Source organism: Seriola lalandi, unplaced genomic scaffold (genome assembly GCF_002814215.2).
Source record: "Seriola lalandi dorsalis isolate HSWRI2012SDOR001 ecotype SW California unplaced genomic scaffold, Sedor1 jcf7180002053933, whole genome shotgun sequence".
Lineage (NCBI taxonomy): Eukaryota > Metazoa > Chordata > Actinopteri > Carangiformes > Carangidae > Seriola > Seriola lalandi.
In genome coordinates this window covers 46,382-71,519 of record NW_019524486.1, presented here as the reverse complement: position 1 = coordinate 71,519, position 25,138 = coordinate 46,382, and the positions used below count along the sequence as shown (strand labels likewise).

The window sequence follows — 25,138 nt, the reverse complement described above, 5'->3', positions numbered from 1 at the left end:
CTGAGTCGCACAGGTCATTTATTGACATGCAGCCTATAAGTTTTGCTTTAGTTTTACCACTTCGATAAGGGTGAACATTTGTGCTGCTTGACATGCTGGGTAACTGTGAAGATAAATGATAAACTGTAAAGTCAAACCCGTAAATGAGACAGAAATGTAAAGGAGAAAAAAACAACTGTAAAAAAAAAAAAGCAATAAAAATAATAATAATAAAATACTGTGAGTGAAGAATAAAATCTTAAGAGAAACAAGACAAAACAATTGTGCTGTTTTGATTATGTAACACAGTCAGGCTTTTTTCTCTCTTATCCGTCTTTGCTTTCACAGTTTTCTCATTTATTTTCTTTTCTCAAATAACCGCCCACCGTTCAGGGTTGAGTGGTAAAACCCAGCATGTCTCAAACCAACCCAGTGTGTTTTCTGTCCCATAGTTACCTGGCAGTGGGGTTAAGGTTGTTTTCTTTTTTAACCCAGCAGTTTTTTTCAGTGTAATAGTAGTTGTGTTTAGGTAGCAGTATTGGTAGTGATAGTAGTAGTGGTAGTAATTTTTATTCATTTTTTACATTTACATGCTTCTAAAGAGGCATCCACTTATTTTACAAATCAAGGTCAGTTTGCTTGACAGTAAGTAGTAGTCTTGTGTCATGATCAGCATTCAACCTGTGAAAACAGACACCATTTTCTGTGCTCTGCAGGAGCTTTGTCAAATTTGAAAAAGTCTTGAGTCAGGCTCGAACCTTCAAATATTTGCCAGGAACCTGGATTATATTATATTATATTATATTGTATTATATATTATATTATATCATATTATATTATATATATATACAATCCTTCTAAAACATCTATCTGGCAACAGCATTTTGATTGAAATATGGGCTGACCTCATAAATGAGTAAAAAAAAAAAAACGGAGCACAAGTCGGATCTGAGGGAACATTTTGTTTATCTGCACTCTGCAGCAACACAGGGTGCTGCTAATCTCATCATGGCCACTGAGGCATATGAAGTATTTCATGAGCAAAAACAGCAAAGCAAAATAAACTTATGCAGATTGTCATGGATTCTGTTCATACAGTGGATACCACTGCTCTTCCATCACTATTTTTCAAAATACACACAGTAATTTGTATAATTTGGGCCTGCTGCTACTGCAACACAAACACCCTAATATAAAAACAGTACATCAGAAAGTTTAATTTCTGTAAATAACTGTATTGACCTTTTTATGTAGAATTGGCAGTATTTGCACATAAGAATCTGTAACTTTCTCAATTTTCAGGGATGGGGTGAAGTTGGATCAGTATAACTCAAGTATTACCTCAGATATCAGAAATGCATACACCTCACCCCCCCTCCCCCCGCTGGGACGTTCAGATCACAACGTCCTTCATTCCAGCAGCTGTCAGACTCCACAACTCCTGCTCTTCCTGACCATGTGCAAACTTGCACTTTTTCATGTACATATCGTGTGTATTGTGTATATTGTATTTATTAGTGTATATTTGGTATATTTTTGTTGTATATTTCAATAGATGTTTATTCTATAGATGTTTATTTTCTGCTGTGGTAAATGAATTTCCCAGTTGTGGGATAAATAAAGTTAATCTAATCTAGATAAAGTCAGATTTGACAATTATATACTGTGGATTATGCTGCTACGACATACAATATATGCAAGCATTACCACTGAAAGTTGACAAAAATACACATGTGAGAAGATGGATGGTGTATAGACTACCTTGAGGAAAAGATGTGTATGCAGGCTCTGACTCTGTTCGGTTCACCATTTGTATTTGTTCTTCTGCTCGAATTGTGATATTTTGATTCTGGGTATACCAGTTCTGACTTCATGAATTCAAGAAGCTGAAAAAATGTCGCTTCCTGTCTACTACCGGTTTTACGGTAGAATTATATAGAAACGGAAGTCTGCATGACAACTTCCTTGGCAACCAGAAGCTTTTTCTCCGGTGTATTTGTGTTCCACCTGTTCAGCTAAATACGTCACTTAATTTTAACGTTGTTTTATTCTATTTTATGCATTAATGGGTTTAAAGCTATTACGAATGACGTAGGCGAAATTTGTTCGGCTAACTTTTAACATTAGCTATCTAGCTAACCTGCTAAGCTTGAGTCCGCATTGTTCACCATGTCTCTTTGAGGAGATGAACTCCCGCCGGTGGTGTCGTTCACTTCACATATTTATCGCATTGTGTGCACATTTAGCAAACGCAGCCACAGAGTCGGGGGTCTCCTCAACCGTCAATGTCCGCCCAACAAACGCGGGGCCTTTGAGCTCCGCGACCCCTGCTCCTGGCAGTACAGAGGCCGTGGACTCCACCAGTGTCGGCACCACAGAGGTTTCTGTGGCTCCTACTGTTCTGACTGAAGCTCCCTCTGCACCAGCCTCTACACCTACCGTCCAGCCTGTGGTGACTCCAGAGGGTAACTTACTGACTCTTGTGACCCCATGAGCTAATTACTTCAGTCCAGCTACCTTTGTTTTTATTCTGCAGCGCTCATAAGTTTGTCAGGCCAAGCAAGCCTCTTGTTTTGATGGTTTCATAAAAGTTTTGCTCTTTTTAAACCAGTGAATCTCTAACATTCTGTAATTTTACACAAAACTTATTAACACAAGTCATTTCTTTTGTTTTCCAGGTTGTCTCTGTGATTTAACCCCTGATTTCTGTGACATTGGCTGCTGTTGTGACACAGTTGATTGTGGTGTTGCTAACTTGAGTACAGTTTTCACTGACTGTCCACAGAAAGCCATGTAAGTCATGTGCACCTGCACTAAAGTTGTAGCACATGAAGTGCACATTTTCAGAATTTAAAAGAGTAAAAATTTATTTTACAGATCCGGAGTTTGCATCGAAAAATGGCTGATTTACCGGGCTAATGTTGATTCATCTCTTGTCACTGTGACTGACTCCTTGTTTTGTGTCCGGTCTGAAGGTAAATCAATATAATAAGAACAGATTAATTAATAAATATGGTGTAGTTAGACCTTAAATGATTTAACAATCACCAGCTCTATCACCAGGGGAATCAGTGATAAAGTTAGATCTAATTTCACAAAAGTGCATCAGTAAGCAACATATAAGCATCTGCCATGAATGCTGTTAAAAATCTGCATTTTTCTCAATTTGTCTGAACAGATAATGCGCCCCAATCTCTCCAAGCTCTACCTGAGTATCTGGCTTTAGGGGATTCATACCACTTCTCACCACCAGCACCTACAAGCAGCAGCCACAGCAGAGCTTTCTACAGGGTAACAGAAGATTCCTGCGCACAGTATTGTATCTCAAGTATTAAAGGTGCTAAAACTAAACCGGGGTGTGTATTAATAATAATGAAGTGCAAATAAGATTCTGTTTCTTTGTAGGTTGATGATGTTATCCAGACATATTTCTCCAGCTCGTCTGTGCGGGGTCTCCTCCGTCAGCCGTCTCCAGGAGCTGCTGCTGCATTCTGTATCAGCCGTAACCCTGCAAGTAAGTTCACGACACAAAGTTTAAGCAAACTGCTGAGCATCACAGTGTAGCAAAGTTTCCAGGTCGTCTCGCTAAAGTTTTGTGTCAGGGACTTCCTCCTGTCAGAATTGCTATAGGTAAAGAATATTAGATCTATATATCACAACCATATTAAGTAAGTATTAATCTAATTACCCTCTGTTTTTCTTTGCTTGTAGAGTTCTTGAGGTCTGTATCTCTGTCTTGTACTCGCACGTTGACTCCTCAGTCCTGCACCACAGACCCAAATCTCAACGCCCGCTCCTACTTCTCTGACTTAAGTCTGATCAAGGTCAGCAAGTCTCCCAGCACTAAATGGTTAATTACTGGTGATAATTTCATAGCAGAAAGGCCTAAGATCAATATTTTTTTATTACAGATTCCAATAGGTGAGATGGCAGAAGTGTCAGACTTTCTGGTAAGTCACTGATTGTACATACAACTCAAACCCATACATGACATTAGCAGAAACACTTTTAATTTAGACTTCACATGCTTCTGTGCAAGTTGATGAACTGTCAGCCCACAACATCAGCTGCCCTTGGAATTAAACCACACGTCTTACACTATCTACAGTATGAAAACTGTATCCGAAGCATAAAAAGTAAATTTTTTATAATTTTAAATTTTTATAATTTTTTATATATATATATATAAATTATTGCTGATATCCTTGGTGCAGATTCTTTTAATGTAAAGGTACAGGAAGTGCATTTAAAATAAACCTTTAAATCAGTGGTTAATGCCAAAATAACATGTCTTTTGTCTTAGAAGGTAAGACACTGTATTGACTCTTTCAGATCCCAGTTACACCACTGTCTGAGTGGCCTGCACCAGTTCAACAAAACGGCTCCTGTGCCAATGTGGTAAAAAAGGTGAGTAGCCACTCAAATGTTTTAAATCACATGAATTCAACATTAAGAAAAAATCAAACCCATCCCCGCTTTTTCTGACTTTCCTTTAGGTGGAGTTTATCGTAGGATACACAGGAAGAGGAGAACTCACGTATTCATCTGTGAACATAGTCTTAGCTGATGTGGAACCAAATCAGTTGCTGTTACAGACACACTCTGTGCAGTTCCAGGTAGCCCATTAAAGCCAAAGAGAGACAATGAAATATGAATTCAAACATTTGCATTAATGCCATTTGTCTCTTGCAGCTGGCAACGCCTAGCCCCACTCCAGGAGGAACAATCCCTGCAGTAGGACTCAGAGTCGGATCTCCTGTCATTGGCCACTTTAATGGAAATGTGTCAACTGTATCCTCATCATCAACCAACTCCTTAGGTTGTTAAGTTATATTTTAATTTAGCCAGCTCGTATTAAGTTCAATCATGCATCATGGTTCCTTGACACTGAGTTAGCTGACCACGCTGAAGGTGTCTCAGAGTGGGGAGTGTTCCTCTGACCCCAACAGACGAACGCCCATCCTCTTCCCACACAACACCATCACTGGCTGCACATTCAGGTGAGCCCACACTATCTTTCTTAGCCATTATCATCTCTTGAGTTTTATTCATTCGCTCACAAGTCATTTCAATGTCTCCATGTGCTGTCTAGATCCCCATCTAGTGACTGTTCAGAGCTGCAGTCCCAGATTTATGGGATCCTGCAGGGACTTGCTACTCCTGATGAGATCGCCATGAACTCGGGCTCCCAACTGAACTGGACAAGAGTCATCACCCAGAAGTGTCCGGACAGCCTGCAGGTAAATCTGAAACAGCAAACTGGAGTATTTAAGGAAAATAAAGGTTTAATTACTGCTATGTTTTTGTGACCACCGATCTTACAAAGCTGATGCACTGTGCATGAGTACAGTCGGACTTGATGATCATGAACTGAATAAAAATGTAAAGGAGCTGTTTTTGCTCCTCTATTCACAATCATTTATTTTGTTCCCCCTCTTAGGAAACATGTGAATTAGGCTGCCTCCTCCCCAACTCCCTTTCTATCCGAGTGCTGTGGGCTCGCCAGGGTCGCTTAGACTTCCCCCAGAGCTACATCTTGGGAGCCAAATACCTTTTCAAGTGTCAAAATTTCAAGGTAGGCCAAAAAAGTTCAAAAATTCTTCTTTTCTGTGCAACACGTTTCACATCTAGAAAAATGTCCAAATTCTCTCCTCCTCTCTCTTCTTCAGTGTCCTATGTCGTCCCCTCTCGCTCTAACCACTGAAGTGACGTTTGCCGACATTACAGTTTACCCAACACCCCCCAGGGGCTTGCCTCAGCCTGACTGGACGTTTCCGTTTGGTTTCTTCACTAGAGGCAGTGCTGAGCTGGACGGGCACATTGTTATTAACGGCAGTGACACCGAGAAGGTCACATGGAGTTTAATGCTGTTCACAGTCATGTTGCTAACAGGATTAGAATTCTTCACCGTGTAGCTGGATACTGAAGGTAACAGTGGAGCAGTTAGAGAAGTTTTCAGGGCTTCTTAATTTGAGGAGAGAGTATTAGAATTTTATTTTGCTGAGCCTTTTTTTTCTTTTTACAATATAAAAAGTCATCTTTCTTAGGTAAAACATGAAAATGGTCCATATGGTATCATCCTAAAATACCTTAATTTATGTGTTTTGTACATTTTCAGGAATAAATAAATTTTTACAAGACAGTTTGAGTCAACATTTTACTGAGGTAAAGATGTGTTTCTTGCACACAGCTCCTCTTCTCTCTCCTCTTTTTGGTCGGGTTGGTGTCTGTGCGTTCCTCTTTCCTTTTGTCCCGTGTGGCGGACATAGCAGAGGAGATTGACTACTGCAGCAGGAGTTATACCTTGCAAACGTGTTGCAGCACCCAGCTGGAGGATAAAGCATAGTATTAGTTGTACATTAATTCATTTCTATGTAACAGCACAAGAGTTAATTAATTTAGCCAAGAGTTGACTGAAATATAGGCTCTTCTGCGGGTAGACAAAATAATTTTTTTTACCATTTTCAGGTCTTTGAAAATATAAAAAAAGATTTTAAAAAATTGTTAGTAAACAATATATAAAATGTACTTACAGTGGTGGGTCGAACTCTGTCCAGAATCTCTCTGACTTCCCGAGAAAGTGACACTGGCAGAGAGAAATAGTCTATGTCCTGTGGGAGAGACATGTTCTCCTCCTTCTGAATTCTCTCAATCTCTTTCTTCTGGAGGTCACAGTGAGGCTTGTACACAGCTACATGGCAGACAGGAGAAATGTTTTATTGAGAAAGAATTAAGTATGCAATGGTAGCTTTAAAGGCCTTAATACAAATGCAGCATTTTGAGGCACTGCAGAAAGATAATTGAGCTAAGAAATATGACAGACACCAGTGACAGTGAATTTATCACAGGTGTTAATTCCTAGAAATCAGCTTTTACCCTCTATCTTGAGCCTTTGTGAGAATTCCGTGTAAGGTGAAAGGCACTCTGGGAAGACAGATGCCAACATTTCAAAGGACACGTCGCTGTACTGCAGCATGTCCACACCACTGGAAAATAAAGCCGCACAGCAACATTCAGGACCCACAGCTGACTACAGGTGTACTCTGGACAGAAGCTTGGGATGAAAATTTGCAGCGTGGCGGACATGATCCGTCACACTGGTGATTCCACATATTGTCACCTACGTCAGAGTCGTGTTCTTGTTCTCACTCATAGGGATATCGGGCAGCTTTTTTCTCCATCTGTTAGTGGACAGAACGAGAGCCTGGAGTGCTGCCAGTGCATCCTGCAGACTGTCCCGCACTCTCACAGCCTCCTGGTAACGCAAGGAGGACACACATCCCACCTCCTCAAACCCTGATGGATGAGAACGTTTGAGAGGAGAAAAACTCAGACAGAAAGTAGAACAACACCTTGTGGAACCCCTCACGACTCTACAAGTTGTCTTACGTCCGGGTGGGTGAAAATCAGAGAAATAAAGGGATTTATTGTGTTCTGTGCATGTGTAATGTTAAGTGGCATCATAATGTTTTAAGTGGCATTATAATTGATTTGCTTACACAACAACCAAGGTAAAGGTACAGATCATTTTTATATGACTCAGCTAGGCTCAAAAATTGGAGCTATTTTACTGCAACTCATGCTGCTACAATAACTGAAGTCCTGGACGCTGTACCTACCTTTCATAGTGAGGCGGCGGTCAGCGTTGTCTGGCCTTAGAGAGGTTCGATACTCAGCCCGGCTGGTAAACATGCGGTAGGGCTCTGTAACGCCTCGACCCACAAGATCATCAATGAGAACTCCAATATAACTCTCGGTTCGAGACAACGCCACTGGAGGCATGGAGAGCGCCCAGCGGGCAGCGTTCACTCCCGCCCATAGCCCCTGCACAGACAGAAAAAACATTTTCCTCAGGTTGAAATAGTTTCTGTTAGAAAAGACATGATGGCACCATGGTGCAGTTCTACCACTGTTTTTAATACTTGCTATATGTGAGTGTGAGTGTATAAATAATACTACTAATAAATATATGAACAATATTTTTGTCCAATTACAGGGCAGGTTTGGAATGAAACAATTGACTGCTGATACTGATAGGTGATATTGTTGGAAGCAGAAGACTAAAACTTGGGCAACATCGCTGCTGCCACAAATGAATTGACATTACAGAAATGATCAGCACAATTTTGTGGAAAACACATTTTAGAGTAGAGGAGCTGTCCAGTCAAAGAGGGAAATTATCACCGAGGTGATTTGATGTTTTTTGACTCTTAATTGCTAAATTTTTAAAAATGCACCTACCTGTGCAGCAGCCTCCTCGTACCCTGTTGTTCCATTGATCTGACCGGCCAGAAAGAGACCTTGAGTGCTTTTCACCTGCAGGGCAGGGCTCAGCTGAGTGGGACACACAAAGTCATACTGCACGCCATAACCTGGAAAAGACAAAAAACACTCACTGAGATGTTTAACTGACCGATTCATATACTACTGTATAGTCAAGCATGAAATTTCATTATACTGTACTTTTCTCATTCAAAACCTTTAAATGGGTAAAAGACTGACTGAGCTGTAGCCTGTAATTTCAGGGGTGAGGGTAGATGCTGTATCACTGTAACTCTCTGCTTTTAGATCTACTGTAAATCACTTGTAGATCAAACAGGATTCAGTCAGTGTACCAGGTGTGTGGATCTCAGCTCTATGCATGGCGGGGATTTCTCTGATGAGGCGGAGCTGCCATTCGGGGGGCATGGTCATGGATAGACCCTGTGGGTACAAAAGGTCAGAGGTCACCCCCTCAGGCTCCAGCCACACCTGGTGCCTCCGTCCTGGAAAGCGAAGCACTCGCGACTCGATGGAGGGGCAGTATCTGTCAGAGACAAAGTCCAGAGTTAATTCCTTTTGAGTCTCAGAACACACTGAGCAGATGTCTTTTTGTGTGTTTGTGTGTGTTTGTGTGTGTGTACCTGGGACCCTTGGTGTCTTGCTGTATGTGACAGTTGAGATGAAGACTCTCTCTCACCACTCTCTCCACAGCAGGAGTGGTACTGGTCAGGTAGCAAGGCAGCTGCTCTTCAGGCTTCAGATTGTTTGATTTAAGTAAAGCATTCATTAGTTAGAAAGGACAATTATTGAAAAATTAATAGGAAATAATGTACAAGCCCTTAGTTGACAAAAGGAAAACATCTTATAGTCAGCACATGATAGATCTTCTAGACTTGAAACTATGAAGCTGTTCCTTTAATATTAGTGTTAAAAAAAACCTTTTGGTCAATCATCAACTCAACTAATTTAACTAATTAACTTTTTGGAAAATAAAATTTTTGTAAGTGAATTTTTTAATACTTTAACACATCACTTTGGGCTGTGGGTGAATAGAACATGGAATACTGAAGAAGAAAGAAAAGATTATACCGGCCTACACCTTGCTGTGTTTGTATTCTCAAAGTTAGATATTCATTTGTCACACTTTTTAACATTTTATAGGCTAAACAATGAATTCATCAATAAAATAAATGAAGTACATGGTAGAGTACTTCACATAAACTTTACCTTGCAGCGTGTGTGTGTATTAAGGAAGCTGAATGGAGTTGGATGACTGTCAGGGGGATGAAGCTGAGCCAGGTCAAGGTCAACTGAATCCTTCACAATCCTGGGAGGCGTACCAGTCCTCAGTCTGCCTGTCCTTAGCCCCAGCCTTTCTTTCAGTGTATAGGATAGCCCAGCACTGGATGGAGCATCTCCAATCCGACCCCCGGGGGACGTGTTTTGGCCCACGAAGAGGGAGCCAGACAAGAAAGTACCAGTGGTAAGAACCACGGAGCGGGCTGAGAGCGGGTGAATTCCATTCGCTGGGGAGATGTTGAAAGAAGTGCAAAAGGATCATAAACTGATTAACAGGTAGGTTTTCTATCTGTAATAACCAACCAATATTGGAAAATATTGGAAGTGTGTGAAAGTGCACTTTACCAGTTGTCACATATGTTAGAGATTATTGTCAAATGTCAAACTTAGTAGTTCTAAACTAAATCAAAGTAAAACTGTGGTTGTCAGTGCATCAGTGTGTTATTCATTATTCCTTTGCCTACTAAAGATTAACATTACATGAAGCTGTATTTTTAATCACTGACCACAGTGACAGTACATTCAGTATACAGCATAAGCTAATTATTGTAATGGTGGAATAATAAATATATATATATATATATATATATATATATATATATATATGAATGGGGTAAACATTGACAGATAGCTGTCTTTTAGTCCCTACCCAGACGTATCCCTGTAACTCTGTGGTGTCCGGGCTCCTCTGGGTTTGGTTCTGTTACCAGCAGCTCCTCCACCGAGCCCTCCAACACTGTCAGCCTGGGAGTGGACAGCAGCTCAGACTGAACCAAAAACAGCAGGCAGACCCGTAGACAGTTAATGACATTTTTTAGTTAATTCAGAGTAAAACATTGTGTCACACCAAACACAACACAGGCTTTTTTACATGTGTGTATGTGAGACCTGAATGAATTCGCGGTAGCGTTGGCGGTCCAGCTGGGCCCTTGGGCCCCACACAGCAGGGCCTTTTCTACGATTTAGGATGGAGAAATGGATCCCGGCCCAGTCTCCAGCTCGACCGCAAAGCCCATCCAGAGCATCTACCTCCTTCACAAGCTGGCCCTTCCCTATTCCACCCAGAGATGGGTTACAGGACAGGGCACCTGGGGCAATGTGAGGGAAGAAGGAGAGGATGATGAACAGCTTAAGAGTCAACTGTCTGTTTATACACTTTGATAGAAAAAAGTTCTCAGTCCACTTGTTCAATCCAAAATCACCAAACCTTTGCAAATAAGAAGAGAGAAGAAAGATTTTGTAACAAAGCCCTTTTTCTCTCACCGATCGTGTTTATTTTCTGTGTGACCAGAAGAGTCTCAGCTCCCACTCTGGCTGCTGCTGCCGCCGCCTCGGTCCCTGCATGACCCCCACCCACCACAATGACATCATACTGCTGCCTGGTAAGGTTACTGGCATGTCTGGAAACCAGGGACAGGAAGCTCTGCAGGAGGGGGGGCTTCTTTGTCAACATGTGAGATGCATACCTGCTGAAGTCAAGTTTAGATGGTCAGAAATATAAGAAAGATAAACAATAAACTGCTTTAATTCTTAGTTGTGTAGTACTTACTGTATTAGGCCTGGCAGATAATTGACTGGTATAATGACTTTATATGCTGCTGCTAACATACCAGCATATAAAGGGCAAAATAACATAAAGGAAAACACTGAATGAGGAACTATGGTGGTCCAAGGCTTATTGGTCATAGCAGTAAATAAGCAATCACTAATTGTAAGAGCAGATTTAAAGGGGCACTCCACAGATTTTACACATAAATTAAGTTTACTCATCACAAATTCTGCTCATCCTGTGAAAACAGTTGATGCAATCAGGGTTTTCTCTTTGCTCAGGATTTCAAATTTTAACAGAAAGTGTGCATTACAAACTGGATGTAAGGGACATGAAAGGTTAGTATTTAGGAGGCAAGGGAGTCGAAAGACACAGAAGATTGGTTGCATTATGGGAAATGCAGGCTTGAGCTTTCAAGTTTAGATAATAAGTGTTAATCTACCAAAGATCGCAGCATATAAATATCACTTAGAGTTATAAATTCTATGAAGATGTGTTCTATTTATCTTTAAATAGGATCAGAAGAACACTGATGTTTATTTTCACAAGTACATACACTCAACAGTACTGCATTTGTACGAATGTATAGGTCCACTGCAACTACAATAATTTCAAGAATTAAAGATACATACAGTTTGTTTGGCAGATGAATGAGGTGACGAATGAGGTCCTTTGTTTAATTTCCAGGTTGCTGGCAGAGGGATGAAAGATTTGAGGAAAGATCAAGACCCTTGGGAAAATGTAAAAGCTCCTGCTATGTAACACAAATGCTCTTCACGGAGGCAGCCATGCTGTCTGCAACTTCCAGCCGTAATAACTGCAGTACAGGCTCACTCACAAAGCTTTTTCGCTCTGTCTCGTCATTGGCTGTTCTTATCATACGTTATTGATGAATTCATGAATGAAAATGAAAAAATAAAGCAAGCAACAGAAACATACACATGAAAAGCTGAAATAAATAAGTATCAAGGCGACATTCGTAAACAAAACAATACAGGTGTTTTGTGTGGTGAGTGCCACGTGTACAGTAGATAACATTCATTCTTAATCTCAGAGATAAATTAGGATCGATATAATATCGATTCCATACACACATTATTCCACGTACGCGCGCTCACCAGTGGGTCAAAGGCGCACGCGCACGTCAACGCCCCCTCCCCCTTCCGACCGGTTCCTACTCAGCCGCGCGCGGATTGAGTCAAGTGAACCTACCGAGAGGTGGTGTTGACCAACCGCAGCAGGTTTTCAGTAAGAAACCTGAAAAATCTAACTTTCTAAGGCAACTGACAGTAACGCTAAGACCTTAATTTTTAACGGAAGGGTCCGCGGTGCCGGAGCTAAGGCGACGCGACAGAGAGAAGAAAGTAAATCCCGGAGGGAAAGCGCCCGAAGTGAGCTTGAGGATCAAAGCTAATGCTAACTTAGCCAGCCATTGCTAAATAATTATACGGAAACTCGTGTTATTTTATTAGACGCTTGCTTTGACATACGCATTGTGGTTGCAAAGTGGGAAGTCGGGGGGAAATCTGTTAAGTTATATGCAACATTTAATTTAAATAGCGAGGTGTTTTGCCTTTCCATTTTAGGCCACAAGCGACTGGTATTCACTTGGCGAGATTAGCTACAATAGCCGGTGTTATTGAGGTTACACCGGCTCTACGCTCCTCAGGACAGGTGATACTGTTAAAGATAGTTCACTGCTAAAGGAACTTTACATCGGGAGGTATCAGTGTTTATAAGTTAGCTTACACTTGGTACTGTCTAAGCCTTGTGCTTCGCAATGCTGAAACAACAGCAGCAACCCGGCTCAGGCGGGAGAAAAGCGTCAAACGGAACCTCGGGCCCCGCCGGTATGCCTTCCCCAGTCAGCGGCATCAACAGCGGCAACAGGACACCGGCCGGGAGGTAAGCGAGCGGGGGGACTGCCAGGACAGTCCGGGGATTGTCCTGTGACTCAGAGGCCTACCGGTTAAAGCGCTGTGTGTCAGTGGGCGTGTCCCGGTAATAGAGCGTCTCTCCAATCCAATGAAATCAGTTTGTTTTAGATTGACACTGACTGTTAACCAATCAGAATGCTCACATTGACCCGAGGTGAATTAATGGGGTGGGTCCAAGTTTGGTGAAAGCAATGGGTAGCAAATCAGCACAAAAGCGATACAAAGTTTATCTGGCCTGTCAGTGCCAGATAGGGGACGTTGACGATAGAAAAGTGTTAAAAATTACAACAAGACATCTTTGTAGCCAAGTAAAGCCTGATATAAAAACCTTATTGTTAACATCGAAAAGATTTTACGACCAGGACAAGGTCATATGTGGTCTAAATCTCTGAGATGAGTGTGTTTACTGAACTCTTTTCAGCTTCGTCTCTTTGTTTTGCGCCCGTGAAAGTGGCTAGCAGTGATACCATCCCATGCGTGCATTCTTTATGGGGGTGCATTTAGTATTCAGATGGATCTTAATCCATTTACTGAGTGTGTCAAGATGAGTTTATTCCTCCAAAGCTTGTTTCCATTTCCATCTAAGCTGGTTTATATGGTGTAGTTTTCTCTTTTCCTCTTTTTCTTGAAGGTGGCAGGTGGAAAACTTGCAGTAAAATATTATATGCTGACAGTATCTCTAAAGGAAAAATTGATAATAGGAGATACTAGAAGGACCCATTATGGACTGTGGATAGAGATTTTCACTGCAGTATACATGTTGATTTGAGAACTTGTCAAGCCTCTGAATAAGCTTGTCACTTTCTTTTTGGCTAGCCATATTTGTGTATGTTCAATGTGGAATGTGACACTGCCTTGACAAGCTTTGAAAACAAGTTTTTGTACCCCTTTCACTTTCAAGTTGACAAACAAGTTTTCACTGTGCTTTTTCACACAGGAATCGAACTTCTGCAAAGCCATCATTCCAGTCATCTCCCGTGAGTATCCTGATCCAGATTAGTTCATCACCTTTTAGTCCACATATTTAAGGAGTAATAACATACATAGTTGATATGTTGAAAATATGCTTGTTTCTTAAGCATTCATAATTCAAAATATAGGGATGTTTTTATTCATGTGTTTACGAACATCACTGATGAAAAATACATTACAGAAATAGAAAATAATGTGTATATGAACTGTCAAATCATATCTCTTTGAACAGTGATGACAATAAATAAACCTGTGACAACAGTTCATAGGAATTTCCTCATGTAGGTTAAACTTCCGTTCAGTGCATAAAAAGTGGGTCTCCTGTGTAAAAGTGGCCTCAGGAAGTTTCTGTAATTCAACTCCTTACCTTAGAGTTCCCTTGTTCTTGTAATGGATTAGCGTATTTAATTAGTGGCTTACACTATGCCACAGTTACTTTTATTCACCATCAAACCATGTTCTTTCAAATTCAACACTATATGGCAATTTTTATGTAATGAAACGTTGTCTTGATGGATGCTTTTTAATGTTTCCATCTGCAGGTTTTTGAGGGTGTGTACAACAATGCGAGAATGCTTCATTTCCTCACAGCTGTTGTGGTGAGTCATTTGGCTTTTTGTCAACGTCCTTCCAAGACCATGATACCTATGCTAGAGAAGTTAACGTGCATCAACCCCGGAGATAAGATGTAACCTACCTACTGCAAAGCTACCTTTTCTGTCATGATCTGTTGTGTGTGTCCAAGGACGTGAAGGGTTATAGCAGCTGGCAGAGGTTGCTGGTTAAAATTCTTTGGCTTTTTTGGCTGGGTAAAAATTATATATATTTTGTTGAAAAGAGGCAGGCTATACATCCTTCTGTCAAAGCTACCCCTGATGTGTCGTCATGAAATGTGTACAGTATATAGGATACAGTATGTGTGCACGTTGAATGTTGTGTTGGATGAAATTTGGCTTGGAGTCACTCTCCTGGTTAACAAGGTTTTAATAAAATCTTTATCTCTTTTAGGGTTCTACCTGTGACATAAGAGTGAAGAATGGCAGTGTATTTGAAGGCATATTCAAGACTCTAAGTTCTCGGGTAAGAAGTTCATGTTAAGCAAACAGGCACACATGCACTTCCCTCTACCAATTTAAGGAAGCACCACAAATATTCCTGTAAGTCCTCAAATTTCCACTGCCTTGTCAATGTTTGGTTTTTAGTGTGAGTTGGCTGTGGACGCTGTACACAAACGCACTGAAGAGGAGGGATCAACATCAGTCCTGCCACGGAGAGAGGACATCACTGACACTATGATCTTCAGTCCTTCAGACCTGGTGACAATGATCTGCAGAGATGTCGACCTCAACTATGCCACCAGAGGTACAAACACACACATGCTGGGGGTTTTGGTAAAGTAATAAACACAGGCCTGCAATGTATTTTTTGCAGAGATATATAGTTCCTTCATAAAAACAAAACAGCAAAATGCTAGATTTAATTGTAAGCATTAAGATTACATTCAGGCTAAACACATCCTTGATTTATAGTAAATGGGGTTTTTAAGTGTTGTAAAAATGTTTCTAGGTTGATCATTTGTCAGTCTACTGTCCTGAATGTACCTCTTGACTCTTTATTTGCAAGGAGAAAATACGAAAAAAACAACTGCAATATGGTTGAAAAATAAATGGTAATATAATTTTATATTTCGAATCAAAACCAAATGCAGGCTGCAGACAAATCTTGCCCAAAGAGACATTTTTAGAGTGTTTCATCTTATCCTGTCTAATATTGTGTCTTTGACTTTCAGACACCTTCACAGACACAGCCATCACCTCCACCCGCGTCAATGGAGAACACAAGGAGAAGGTCTTGCAGAGATGGGAGGGAGGAGACAGCAATGGAGAGAGTTACGATCTGGAAAATGATGCGGTGAGTTGCCCTGTCTCTTCCACTCAGAAACACCAATTAACCATCTAATGATATGAATGCCCTTTAGAGATGGTATAACATTATACACCTTCAGTCATGTACTTTCAACACATACAGCCTCTTATTTAGCTGATTATTCATCAAAACATAAATCTTTTAAAACAAGTCGACTATTAATCTGATATGCTGAACTGTTCTACTACTAAGTATTGTTTTAAAGCACTGATTATATTACTACCCCATCGCTCTCCCTGTTTTTCCCCTCAGTCCAATGGCTGGGATGCCAACGAGATGTTCCGCTACAATGAAGTAAAATATGGAGTCACATCAACATATGATGCCAGCCTCTCCATGTATACGTAAGTTGCTTTTGGGAGTAATAATAAATAGTTATAATAAATTGTTGTTACTACAACAGGCCAAAAACTGCATAAAAACACTACAAATAATGTGAAATAAAGTTAAAGATCTACACCATTTTATTTTACATATTTTTGCTCTATTTGTTAATTTTTGGTGAGGAGACTAGGAGAAAAATATTGCTTAGTGCTTATTTTTTGTGGTAATCAAACTGGCAACGATAAGTTATCAGAATTAGATATGAGCAGTGCCAGCCTTTACATATCATACATATTGCATCAAGATAAAGATGTTGTATTTTATTGTAGAATTACTTTTATCTATAAATTACTGTTTTCCAGTTGAGTCATTGTTGACTGGGATTTTACAGATTTTCACCATAACCAAATGTTGCACCACTCCTACTGATTTCACATAGCTTAAACTATAAGATGTGCTCAGTAGAGTGCAGGGCTCCACCAAGGCCACTGTCAAACAACATACACCAACTTTAGAGGAGGAAAACTTCATAGTAAATGATCTGGATCTGCCCCAATATTCAATGGGTTCTTCCCTGGGTCATGCCCCATTGCTCCACCACGTTTGATGCTAATCGGTTCAGTGCTTTTTGTGTAATCCTGCTGACAAACAAACAAGCCAACACACACGGGTGATTACATAACCTCCTTGGCAGAGGTAACCAAAGAGGAGGGACATTTACTTTAATCAGATGATGTATCACTTGGAGTGAAAACCTGCAATCTGGCCTCCACTTAATTTCAGTTGGAGCTCTTTTCTTAAAATTGACTATACTAAACTATCTACTCCTTGCATCATATGTATTCAAGCTTGATGTATAGACAAAAGTCAACTTCAGCTAATTCACAAGGAAGCTTCCTTGGGTAAGACTCTGAATACTTTTCAGCTGTGGAGGGGGACAAGTAAAATGGAAAACAAATGTTTGGGTCAGTAAGATCTTCACATTTGACAGGTTTTTGGTCTTTGTTTTGGCTTTATCAATTGTTTTAAAGGTTTCTGTCGCTTCCTTACATTCTGTTTCTTTGTCCCACTTTTCTCTCTCGCTGCCCAGTGTGCCACTGGAAAGAGGAAACTCTGAGGTGTATCGGCAGAGGGAGGCGCGCGCCGCTCGCCTGGCCAGTGAGATTGAGTCAAGCCCCCAGTATCGCCATCGTGTGAGCCTGGAAAATGATGAGGGCAAAAGCGAAGAAGACAAATACAGCGCTGTGGTGCGGGATGGCAACGATCGGGAGAGGGGCCGCGAGAGTCCCCGTGACAGAGACCGCGAAAGGGGCCGAGACAGCCCTGGAGCCAGTAACAGGTGAGAGGAGACACTTGTAGAGTGTTTGTCAGGCAGGGAGATAGTGGTGTTCATCTTGCTGTAGATATTGGTTAACATTTCATCAACTCTTTTCGAGTACTGGCCCCACCGACCACTATTCAAGTTACATATTTTCCACCATCCACTGTACTCAAGGAGACTTGAAAGTTGCAACAACTCTTGCACCAACCCCAGCTACAGCTGAACATTTTTGAGAAATACATTTCAGAATAAAGGAACAGAGAAATTACAGTGTCTGCTGTGTGTGAAAGGCTGTCACCAGTAAATTCTATGAACTTCTTGATTCTAAATTGTGTCATCATTTGACATTAACAGTCTCTGGAGATTTTGATTCTCTTGGTTTAAAAGTTGAAGGTCAAAGTTCATTCTCGATGCTGGAAACAGCAGCTCACAAAGCAATGTCATTTTAAGGTCCAGTTTTCAGTCCCATCACACCATCAGTTCAAGTAGAAAAACTGAGGAAGATTGTGTGATATGATCAAAAGCTCCCTATCAGAACAGCTACTAAATGGACTTTGAGGTGAGATTGTTTTGTCAACTGCTGTTTCAAGGTCAGAAATGAACTTCTGAAAATCAGTTTTGTGGTACAGTATTTTTTCCTGTTCCTCTTGTATGATACATTTTCTTTCTGTTCCAGGGAGGGCAAGTACATTCCATTACCTCAGCGTCAGAGAGAAATGAACCGGGAGCGAGAGCGAGCAGAGAGGGGTCCTGGTGGGCCTCAATCCCATAACCGTCTAAGTGGAGGTTACCGCTCCACCCCTCCATCCTCCTCTTCCCCCAGACCCTCACTGCCCTCTGCTGCGGGGCCACAACCTGGTGTTTCCCCCTCAGAGAGAAGCAGCCCTCTGTCAGGCCGAGGCGGTGCCTACACTCCCCACCACCCCCAGGGAAGTCCCAGCCCAGGCCCGGGTTCTGGCCCTGCCAGCCCATACACACCTGCCTCTCCTGGTGGACCAGCACCTACACCAGCCTCTGCTTCCGCGGCCCCTTCCCCGGCCAGCCCCCCTGCCCCGCACGGACACACAGTCCCTCATTCCCACTCACTCCCACACTCACTGTCTGACGCTGGCAGGCCTGTTAATGGAGGTGTGTGAACTTGTGTCCAAAGTGTTTTCACAGCATCTGTGCATGCTGCCTGTGTAGTATGAATGGTCTGAAATCAAAAACTAAGGAGATTTTTTGTGTTTTTCAGTCTCTGCCAGAACATCTCCTAAAGCCCAAAGACCTCCACAGTCGAGCAGGACAGCCCGCACTTCAAACTCACACAATCAATCTACAGGTATAAGCTGCAGTCAAATCCTGTTAACTGCTGTAATACAGTCTCCTATATTATTGATGAACTTTGCAGAAAACGTAACCTTTATCTTTTTCTCCATCGTGTCCCCTTCAGCTACTCGCTCTCCTAAATCAGGCTCTTCCCAGGACACACCTTATCTAGACACATCTTCTGTCTCCCTGCCCGCCCAGAAGACGTCTGGCCCCGCCCCTCTCTTCCCTGTAGATGGTACTGTCTCACCTCTCGCCTTCTGTTCTTGTTTTAAAGAGTTTGAAATCAATGTCAAAATCATTTGTATCCTGTGATGACATGAGCTTCAATGAGACAGTCACCTCGTAGCAGTGAGCGACGAGTATTGAAGGTGGAATCTAATGAAGCGCTACAACTAATTAGCTTGCCGTTTGTCTCGTCATTACAGTGAATGAGATCCTTGGTGCAGCTGCAAAAGAACGTTCAGCCGAGAGCCCCAGCAGCACGGAGGAAAGCAAGAGCAGTAAAGGTGTGTTTCAAATTGGTACTAGCTAAATATTGGAAATAAATCATAAAACTTCCACTTGTGCCTAGTTGCATGTCCTGTGTGTTTTTGAGAGCATGCGCTGACTTCATACTTTCACATTTTCATTAACCTTTGTTTCCTGTCTCCTCACCAGCTCCATCAGTGCAGCAAAGGTCGCAGATTGAGGAGCTGCGGAAATTTGGCAAGGAATTCAGGGTAAGAGTTCAGTTGCCTTTCAGTGAAGTGTGAAATTAGAAAATCTGTGACCAATCAAGGGGCCACGTCCTGAGACATCACCGTAGCCTGACTTCCCCTCTAAAAAAATCACTCACGTCTTATCCATTTGGTTGAGATCGTCAACAGTAATCACATGACATTGAGTGCTGGTTAGCGTACTCAGTCTTTACTGGGTGCTGTAGAGATCAGTCAGGACATTGTGCCACTGAAGATGTACGCACTTTAATGCAACATGTTTAAAACTTTGTTGTACACAAGGGACTTGGGTTTCTGTAATGCAGTTATTTGATTGCAAGGTGTGTTTGTTGTAGTACTGCAGTCACCCTGCTAGAAGAGGGAAATCCAGACATATCTAAGAAAAATACTTGTGTGACGTTTTTTGGAATTTTAGTTTTTGCAAATCTGCTGCAGCACTTTTGTTGGACATTTGTCTTCATCTTTGCCTGATCACAAGATTTGGTAACAAGTTGTAAAGGTGCAGTAAAATGATGTGTTACTCTCCGGATCAAAAGCTAAAAAAAAGTCTTGAATTGACATGCCGTTAGTGTTATATTTATGCTTACATCTAATTTAAATGCTGAGACAACTTGTCAATTGACCAATAATCACTTAGTCATTCATAATTGTCATTTTTCAAGAAAAAATTGTAAATAGCGAGAATTTTTTTGTCCTGTGTGATGGTAAATAGATTATTTTTGGTGGTTTTGGACAAAATAAGCCTCTGAAAAACATCAGCATAGGCTTTAGGAAATTTTAATGACATTTTCACCATTTTCTGACATCCAAAGTCCAAAAGGTTAATGAGAAAATAATCCTCAGATGAATCGATAATGAAAGTAATTATTATTAATTCCTTTCTCTGGTTTTATGATCACCTTGATCCAGCTTCACTATTTTCTCATTGCCTCTGTACTTATATGCTTCTCTCTGTCTTCCAGCTCCAGCCAAGTGGAGGTAGCTCGAGCTCTCCCAGCTCTCCAGCAGCAGCAACCCCTCCTGCCGTCAGTGAGGTCGCCCAGCCCAGCGCAGCCAAAGCCTCATCATCAGATGCTCACCCTGCTTCAGACCCTAAACCTCAGCCTCCAGCTCCCAGCCCCTCTCAGCCCCAACCTCAGCCTTCACCAGCTCCTGCTGAGGACCCCAGCAAGGACACCACAGCTACATCTGGCACCGCATCGGCTGCCACCACAGTGCCTGTTTCAGACAGGCAGTCGCCAGCTGCCCCGCAGCCAGCCAGGACCCCGGGAAGTGAGGAGGCCAGGTCTGAGACAACGGAGCGGACGGAGGGTGTGGCAGAGTGAGTCTTAAGAATAATTACTCATTGTAAATTATTTGATTTTGCTTACTTGTGGCATTGTGATTGTCATTTGTAAACACACTTTTTTTTATATCTTGTAGCCAAGTAAAGAAATCAACCTTAAACCCCAACGCTAAAGAGTTCAACCCTATTAAACCTCAGATGCCTATGGTAAGTCAATTTGTTCTTGTTAAATCCTTGAAATGTGAAAATATTGTCAGCTTGGATAACTAGAGGGTACTTGTGTATATATATGATGTGGTTTGAAGATCAGAAAATGTAGAGAAGTTAACTTGTTACCAGACACCCACATATAGTACACAAGCTGGAAAATTAGATAACAAAAATGAAAAGGTTACTGTTCTTCAACCCTTTTGATTACAGTCACAAACCCGGTCTCCTCTTGAAAGGCAGCTCACAATGAGTATAAGAGATACACAAGTTATAGAGGCACAAACGCGGCAGGAATGTGTGTTTTTCGCTTCATCTATGTTATTGGCATCAAAAGGGAATATAAGGCCTGGAGCAGTACCTTTCTGTGTGGAAAACACTGTGGAGCCACAAGTCTGAAACAATTCTGCGTCAACAGTTGTTGCAGTAATAATGGGGATCCTAAAATGTTGCAGACAGAACCTGGAGACTTGGAGCTTTCAGACAATGTATAATTTGTCAATGTTATGTCAAGATTGAGTCTGGTACAGATCAAAACATACGTACCTACGTAAAGTAGCCATGGGTGGGACTGTGCATTTAAGAAAAAGAAAAAAAAAGATGAAAAATGCTTATGTTCGGTCCAAATCGTTATAGCAGCAAATATTTTACAATCAAAGACCTGTTGTAGCTGTGCTATTATTTTGTTTACTGCAACACTGAAAAATAAAACGTGCTGAAACCCTTGTGGTTAGCTAAGTCACATGCAGATGTATTTACCTCTGGCTCTGTTACTGTACAGGCGAAGCCCAACACTGCGCCCACTCCACCTCGGCCGACTCCTCCAAGCCCAGTGGTCCTTCACCCAGGTGGACAGGGACCGCTCTACACTGCCCCCTACCTCTCTTACGTCTCGCAGATTCACTCTGTGCAGGTACATGAGCATTAAAACTTTTACCTGGGTGGCTGCGTCTCTCATCAAAGACATTCCAGTCTTTGTTCAAAGTGTTTAGAAGGAACAGCCATGCCATCACTTTTGTGCCAGACACATTGGAATTTTTAAGTACACGATTTCAGAGGGAAAGTTTTATTTAGTAACCAAGGTCATTTTAGAAAATCTCACTCTTATAGAATATTTAAAAAATCTGTAAATACTAACATTTGAGAAGCTTCACTCAGAGATGTTTTTTATTGGTATTTTGCTTTGAAAGTAACTGAAATGGTTATTTGATTATCAGAATTCTTTCCAATAAATGTTGTTTTCATCAAATAATCCCTTCAGCTTTATATTCATTCCTCCCAATATAGTATATGTGTTGACCTCGGTTCTGTTTTTCAGCCACCACCAATGTATCAGTACACCATGTCTACAGTCAACCAGGGAAAATACCCCAGGACCAAAGGTAAATGCAGTGTTTTCTTCTCCAGTGCTGCATGTCTGAGGTTTTAATTTGTTGTTTCCATTTGAAGTTGCTTCTAGAATAGATGCACTGTCAGTTCTCTGTATATCAAAGGCTTGAAACACACTTCACAGAAAACAGTGCTGAGACTCGAGCTTTTCACTTAAACCTTAAATTATGCTTTTATTATGTTCCAGCTCCTTGAGTTGCTGTGTATTATGGAGGTGTCATACTACATAAACTAGCAAGTTGTTATAACTTGCGACAAATATTAAATATTTTGGAAAACTGTAAGTGTACCAATATGTTTATGTTTTTAATGTCTTGCTTATTATTTGCCTTCATCAGGCTCAGTAGTGGCCCCTCGCTCTGACCATGGTACTTCAGCGCCCCCCATGCTGCAAGCTGCAGCCTCAGCAGCTGGGGCCCCGCTGGTAGCATCCCCCTACCCTCAGTCCTATCTTCAGTACAACCCACAGCAGTACGGCCAGCAGCAGGTCATCCAGGCCATGACTCCCTACCCTGGACAGGTACGATGTCTAACCCCTATAATTCAGGTTTCAAATTGTTAGCAGGGAGTTTGAATTAGCATTAAAGAATACATTAAATATATCATATATAAATGTATTAAAATAGTTTCATTTGTTCCTGTCATCTCTCCCTCTCCAGCCGATGTACTCCATGCTGCAGAGTGGAGCCAGGATGATAGGTCAAGGCGGGGGTCCCCATCCACAAGCGCTGGGACCCCCAGGAGGCCCCCAGTTTCAAACACAGGGAGATGGACCTCAGGGTCCACAGCAGGGCATCTACGGTGAGGGTTGCCAAATGTACAGAGTAATGAATGAGAAACAAAAGTATCTCTATACAAGGTTCAGAATATTCAGTGGTATTAAGTATCTGTCATCCTGTTCCCACTCCTGTGTTTTCATTGAATGTTTCAAAAGCATTTCCCAAGACACTGACTTTCTCTTTTCTCTCTAGCTCCACAGTCCTTCTCCCACCACTCGGGGGCAGTGCATCAGCCTCAGCCTTCCAGCACCCCAACTGGCAACCAGCCCCCTCCCCAGCACGCTGCACCTAGCCCTGGACAGGTTAGATACCTCTACGGGACTGCTTGAATATATGTAGACAAATTTGCTAGGTCCCATTTCAGGGACTGGATCTCCCAGTCAGCTTTTTTAGACTCATTGAACTTGAAATGTAGACTTTATAAGGTCTAGTGGAGTATAAAAACACAACTGCTTTTGTGGAGGAGGCACAGGTTCAGCCTCGGAGGGACTGACCTTTTTGAAGGCTCCAGTTCCAAGGACACATCAATGATTCATTTGTGATCTCTTAACATTTTTTTACATTGTGATCTCTCCCTTCAGAACGCCCAGTCAGGCCCACAGCCACAGTCCTTGTACCACTCAGGTCCCCTGTCAGCACCCACCCCACCCAACATGCCACCAGGCCACACATCTCCACAGGGCTCTTACCCTATTCAGGGTTACAGCATCCACAGCCACCAGGGCATCCCACCCACATACCCCCTGGGACAGTTGACACAGGTATGGATCCACAGTGCTACTTATTTATCATTTATTATTATATACATTTTTTTTAAAAGTGTTCCATCTTTTGAAAAGTTTTGTCTCGATCTAAACTTGTCACTGTCCTGCCCCCCCAGGCCCACGTACAGGGAGCCATGTCGGGTCCCCACCACTCGGGGAGCCACGGTCAGCCCCAGTTAGTGATGTTACAGCCGCCCCCTCAGCAGGGCCCTGGCTCAGTGCCCCAGCACCCCCAGCACGGACCTCAGCAAGGAGCACATCAGCACTTCTACATAGGACATCCACAAGGTATGAGCCCTAATGCCTAAAATAACCCCCCCACCTGAATTATCAAATAAAGCTGATTTTGTTCAAAGTGTAGGATTTACAATTTCAATTTCTGTGTTTACCCACCACAGCAATGCAGGTACAAACGCACCCTGCTTCCTTCCATCCGCCTGGAAACTAAATCCCCTCCAGACCAACCCCCACCCTCCCAAACTGCCCCCTGGAATGAGCCCCAACATCCCCACTTCCTGCTGGATGTGAGGCCCAGACTGAATGCAACAGACAGGATCGCACAGAGGAGAGAAGAGGACAGAAGTCTCACAGCACCTTATTCTTCTGCTGTAATGTTCTTCATCAGTACAAACCTTGGTGTCAGCTCCAGACGAGAAGGACCTTTTTTTAATGTTAACGATGAAGGTGGCAGACTACAGCAGCAGCGTCCGACCCCTGCTGCCATCCTGCTCTTCTTTCCGACTTCTTCCCTTTTCGGGGCATCTTGCTGGGCGGACCAGTCAGAGAGGAAAGAACACGGATGAAAAACAGCAGCAGACACTTCCAGCAATGTGTTTTTAGCCTTGTGGGGTTTTGTAAGTACCATGATACAAAACACAGACTGTCGTGGGATTCTCATGAATACAGCATGAAAGGAGGGATTTGTAGAGGAGAGGGGATTTTTAGCAAATCACTTTTTTTTCTTTTCTTTTTTAACTTGATCCAGTAGTTAAAACCACCCCTTTGCCCTTCTTCTCTCCTGTAGGAAAATATAATTAATTAAAAAAATGGACAAGATGGACAAAAAAAATATTAAAACAACAATGACCAAAAAATAAAGTTTTCAACTCAACTACAAA

General features: G+C 42.0%; 3 protein-coding genes across 4 annotated transcripts; 2 read left to right on the top strand and 1 right to left on the bottom strand.

The window, feature by feature from the left end:
• The first annotated feature begins 1,939 nt into the window (after nucleotides 1–1,939).
• Nucleotides 1,940–6,119, top strand: LOC111652265 (tectonic-3). The gene is made up of 14 exons (XM_023402485.2): nucleotides 1,940–2,444; nucleotides 2,658–2,772; nucleotides 2,857–2,954; nucleotides 3,158–3,270; nucleotides 3,385–3,493; nucleotides 3,691–3,803; nucleotides 3,891–3,929; nucleotides 4,312–4,386; nucleotides 4,476–4,595; nucleotides 4,672–4,770; nucleotides 4,876–4,979; nucleotides 5,072–5,219; nucleotides 5,420–5,554; nucleotides 5,649–6,119. Exons 1-14 carry the CDS (start codon nucleotides 2,165–2,167, stop codon nucleotides 5,892–5,894), a joined length of 1,794 nt encoding a protein of 597 aa, XP_023258253.1. The 5' UTR covers nucleotides 1,940–2,164; the 3' UTR covers nucleotides 5,895–6,119.
• A 3-nt stretch (nucleotides 6,120–6,122) lies between these two features.
• On the bottom strand, nucleotides 6,123–11,906 carry mto1 (mitochondrial tRNA translation optimization 1). 2 transcript variants are annotated; one of them, XM_023402484.2, is made up of 13 exons: nucleotides 11,722–11,906; nucleotides 10,804–11,009; nucleotides 10,429–10,628; nucleotides 10,190–10,307; nucleotides 9,469–9,767; nucleotides 8,883–8,995; nucleotides 8,595–8,785; nucleotides 8,221–8,351; nucleotides 7,599–7,803; nucleotides 7,104–7,275; nucleotides 6,856–6,965; nucleotides 6,513–6,670; nucleotides 6,123–6,307 (listed from the first exon to the last, which is right to left on the bottom strand). In XM_023402484.2, the coding sequence occupies exons 2-13, from the start codon at nucleotides 10,991–10,993 to the stop codon at nucleotides 6,137–6,139; spliced, it is 2,058 nt and encodes a 685-aa protein (XP_023258252.1). In that variant the 5' UTR covers nucleotides 10,994–11,009; nucleotides 11,722–11,906; the 3' UTR covers nucleotides 6,123–6,136. The 2 variants fall into 2 exon arrangements, with proteins under 2 accessions (XP_023258252.1, XP_023258251.1); XM_023402483.2 differs by having other exon boundaries at nucleotides 10,804–11,006.
• Nucleotides 11,907–12,267: 361 nt separating this feature from the next.
• Nucleotides 12,268–25,138, top strand: LOC111652248 (ataxin-2-like protein). The gene is made up of 23 exons (XM_023402462.2): nucleotides 12,268–12,994; nucleotides 13,964–14,003; nucleotides 14,541–14,597; nucleotides 15,007–15,078; nucleotides 15,201–15,360; nucleotides 15,788–15,909; nucleotides 16,177–16,268; nucleotides 17,339–17,587; nucleotides 18,246–18,697; nucleotides 18,804–18,890; nucleotides 19,002–19,115; nucleotides 19,306–19,386; nucleotides 19,538–19,599; nucleotides 20,559–20,917; nucleotides 21,019–21,088; nucleotides 21,870–22,001; nucleotides 22,407–22,470; nucleotides 22,816–22,997; nucleotides 23,137–23,278; nucleotides 23,449–23,558; nucleotides 23,838–24,017; nucleotides 24,137–24,308; nucleotides 24,419–25,138. Exons 1-23 carry the CDS (start codon nucleotides 12,870–12,872, stop codon nucleotides 24,466–24,468), a joined length of 3,174 nt encoding a protein of 1,057 aa, XP_023258230.1. The 5' UTR covers nucleotides 12,268–12,869; the 3' UTR covers nucleotides 24,469–25,138.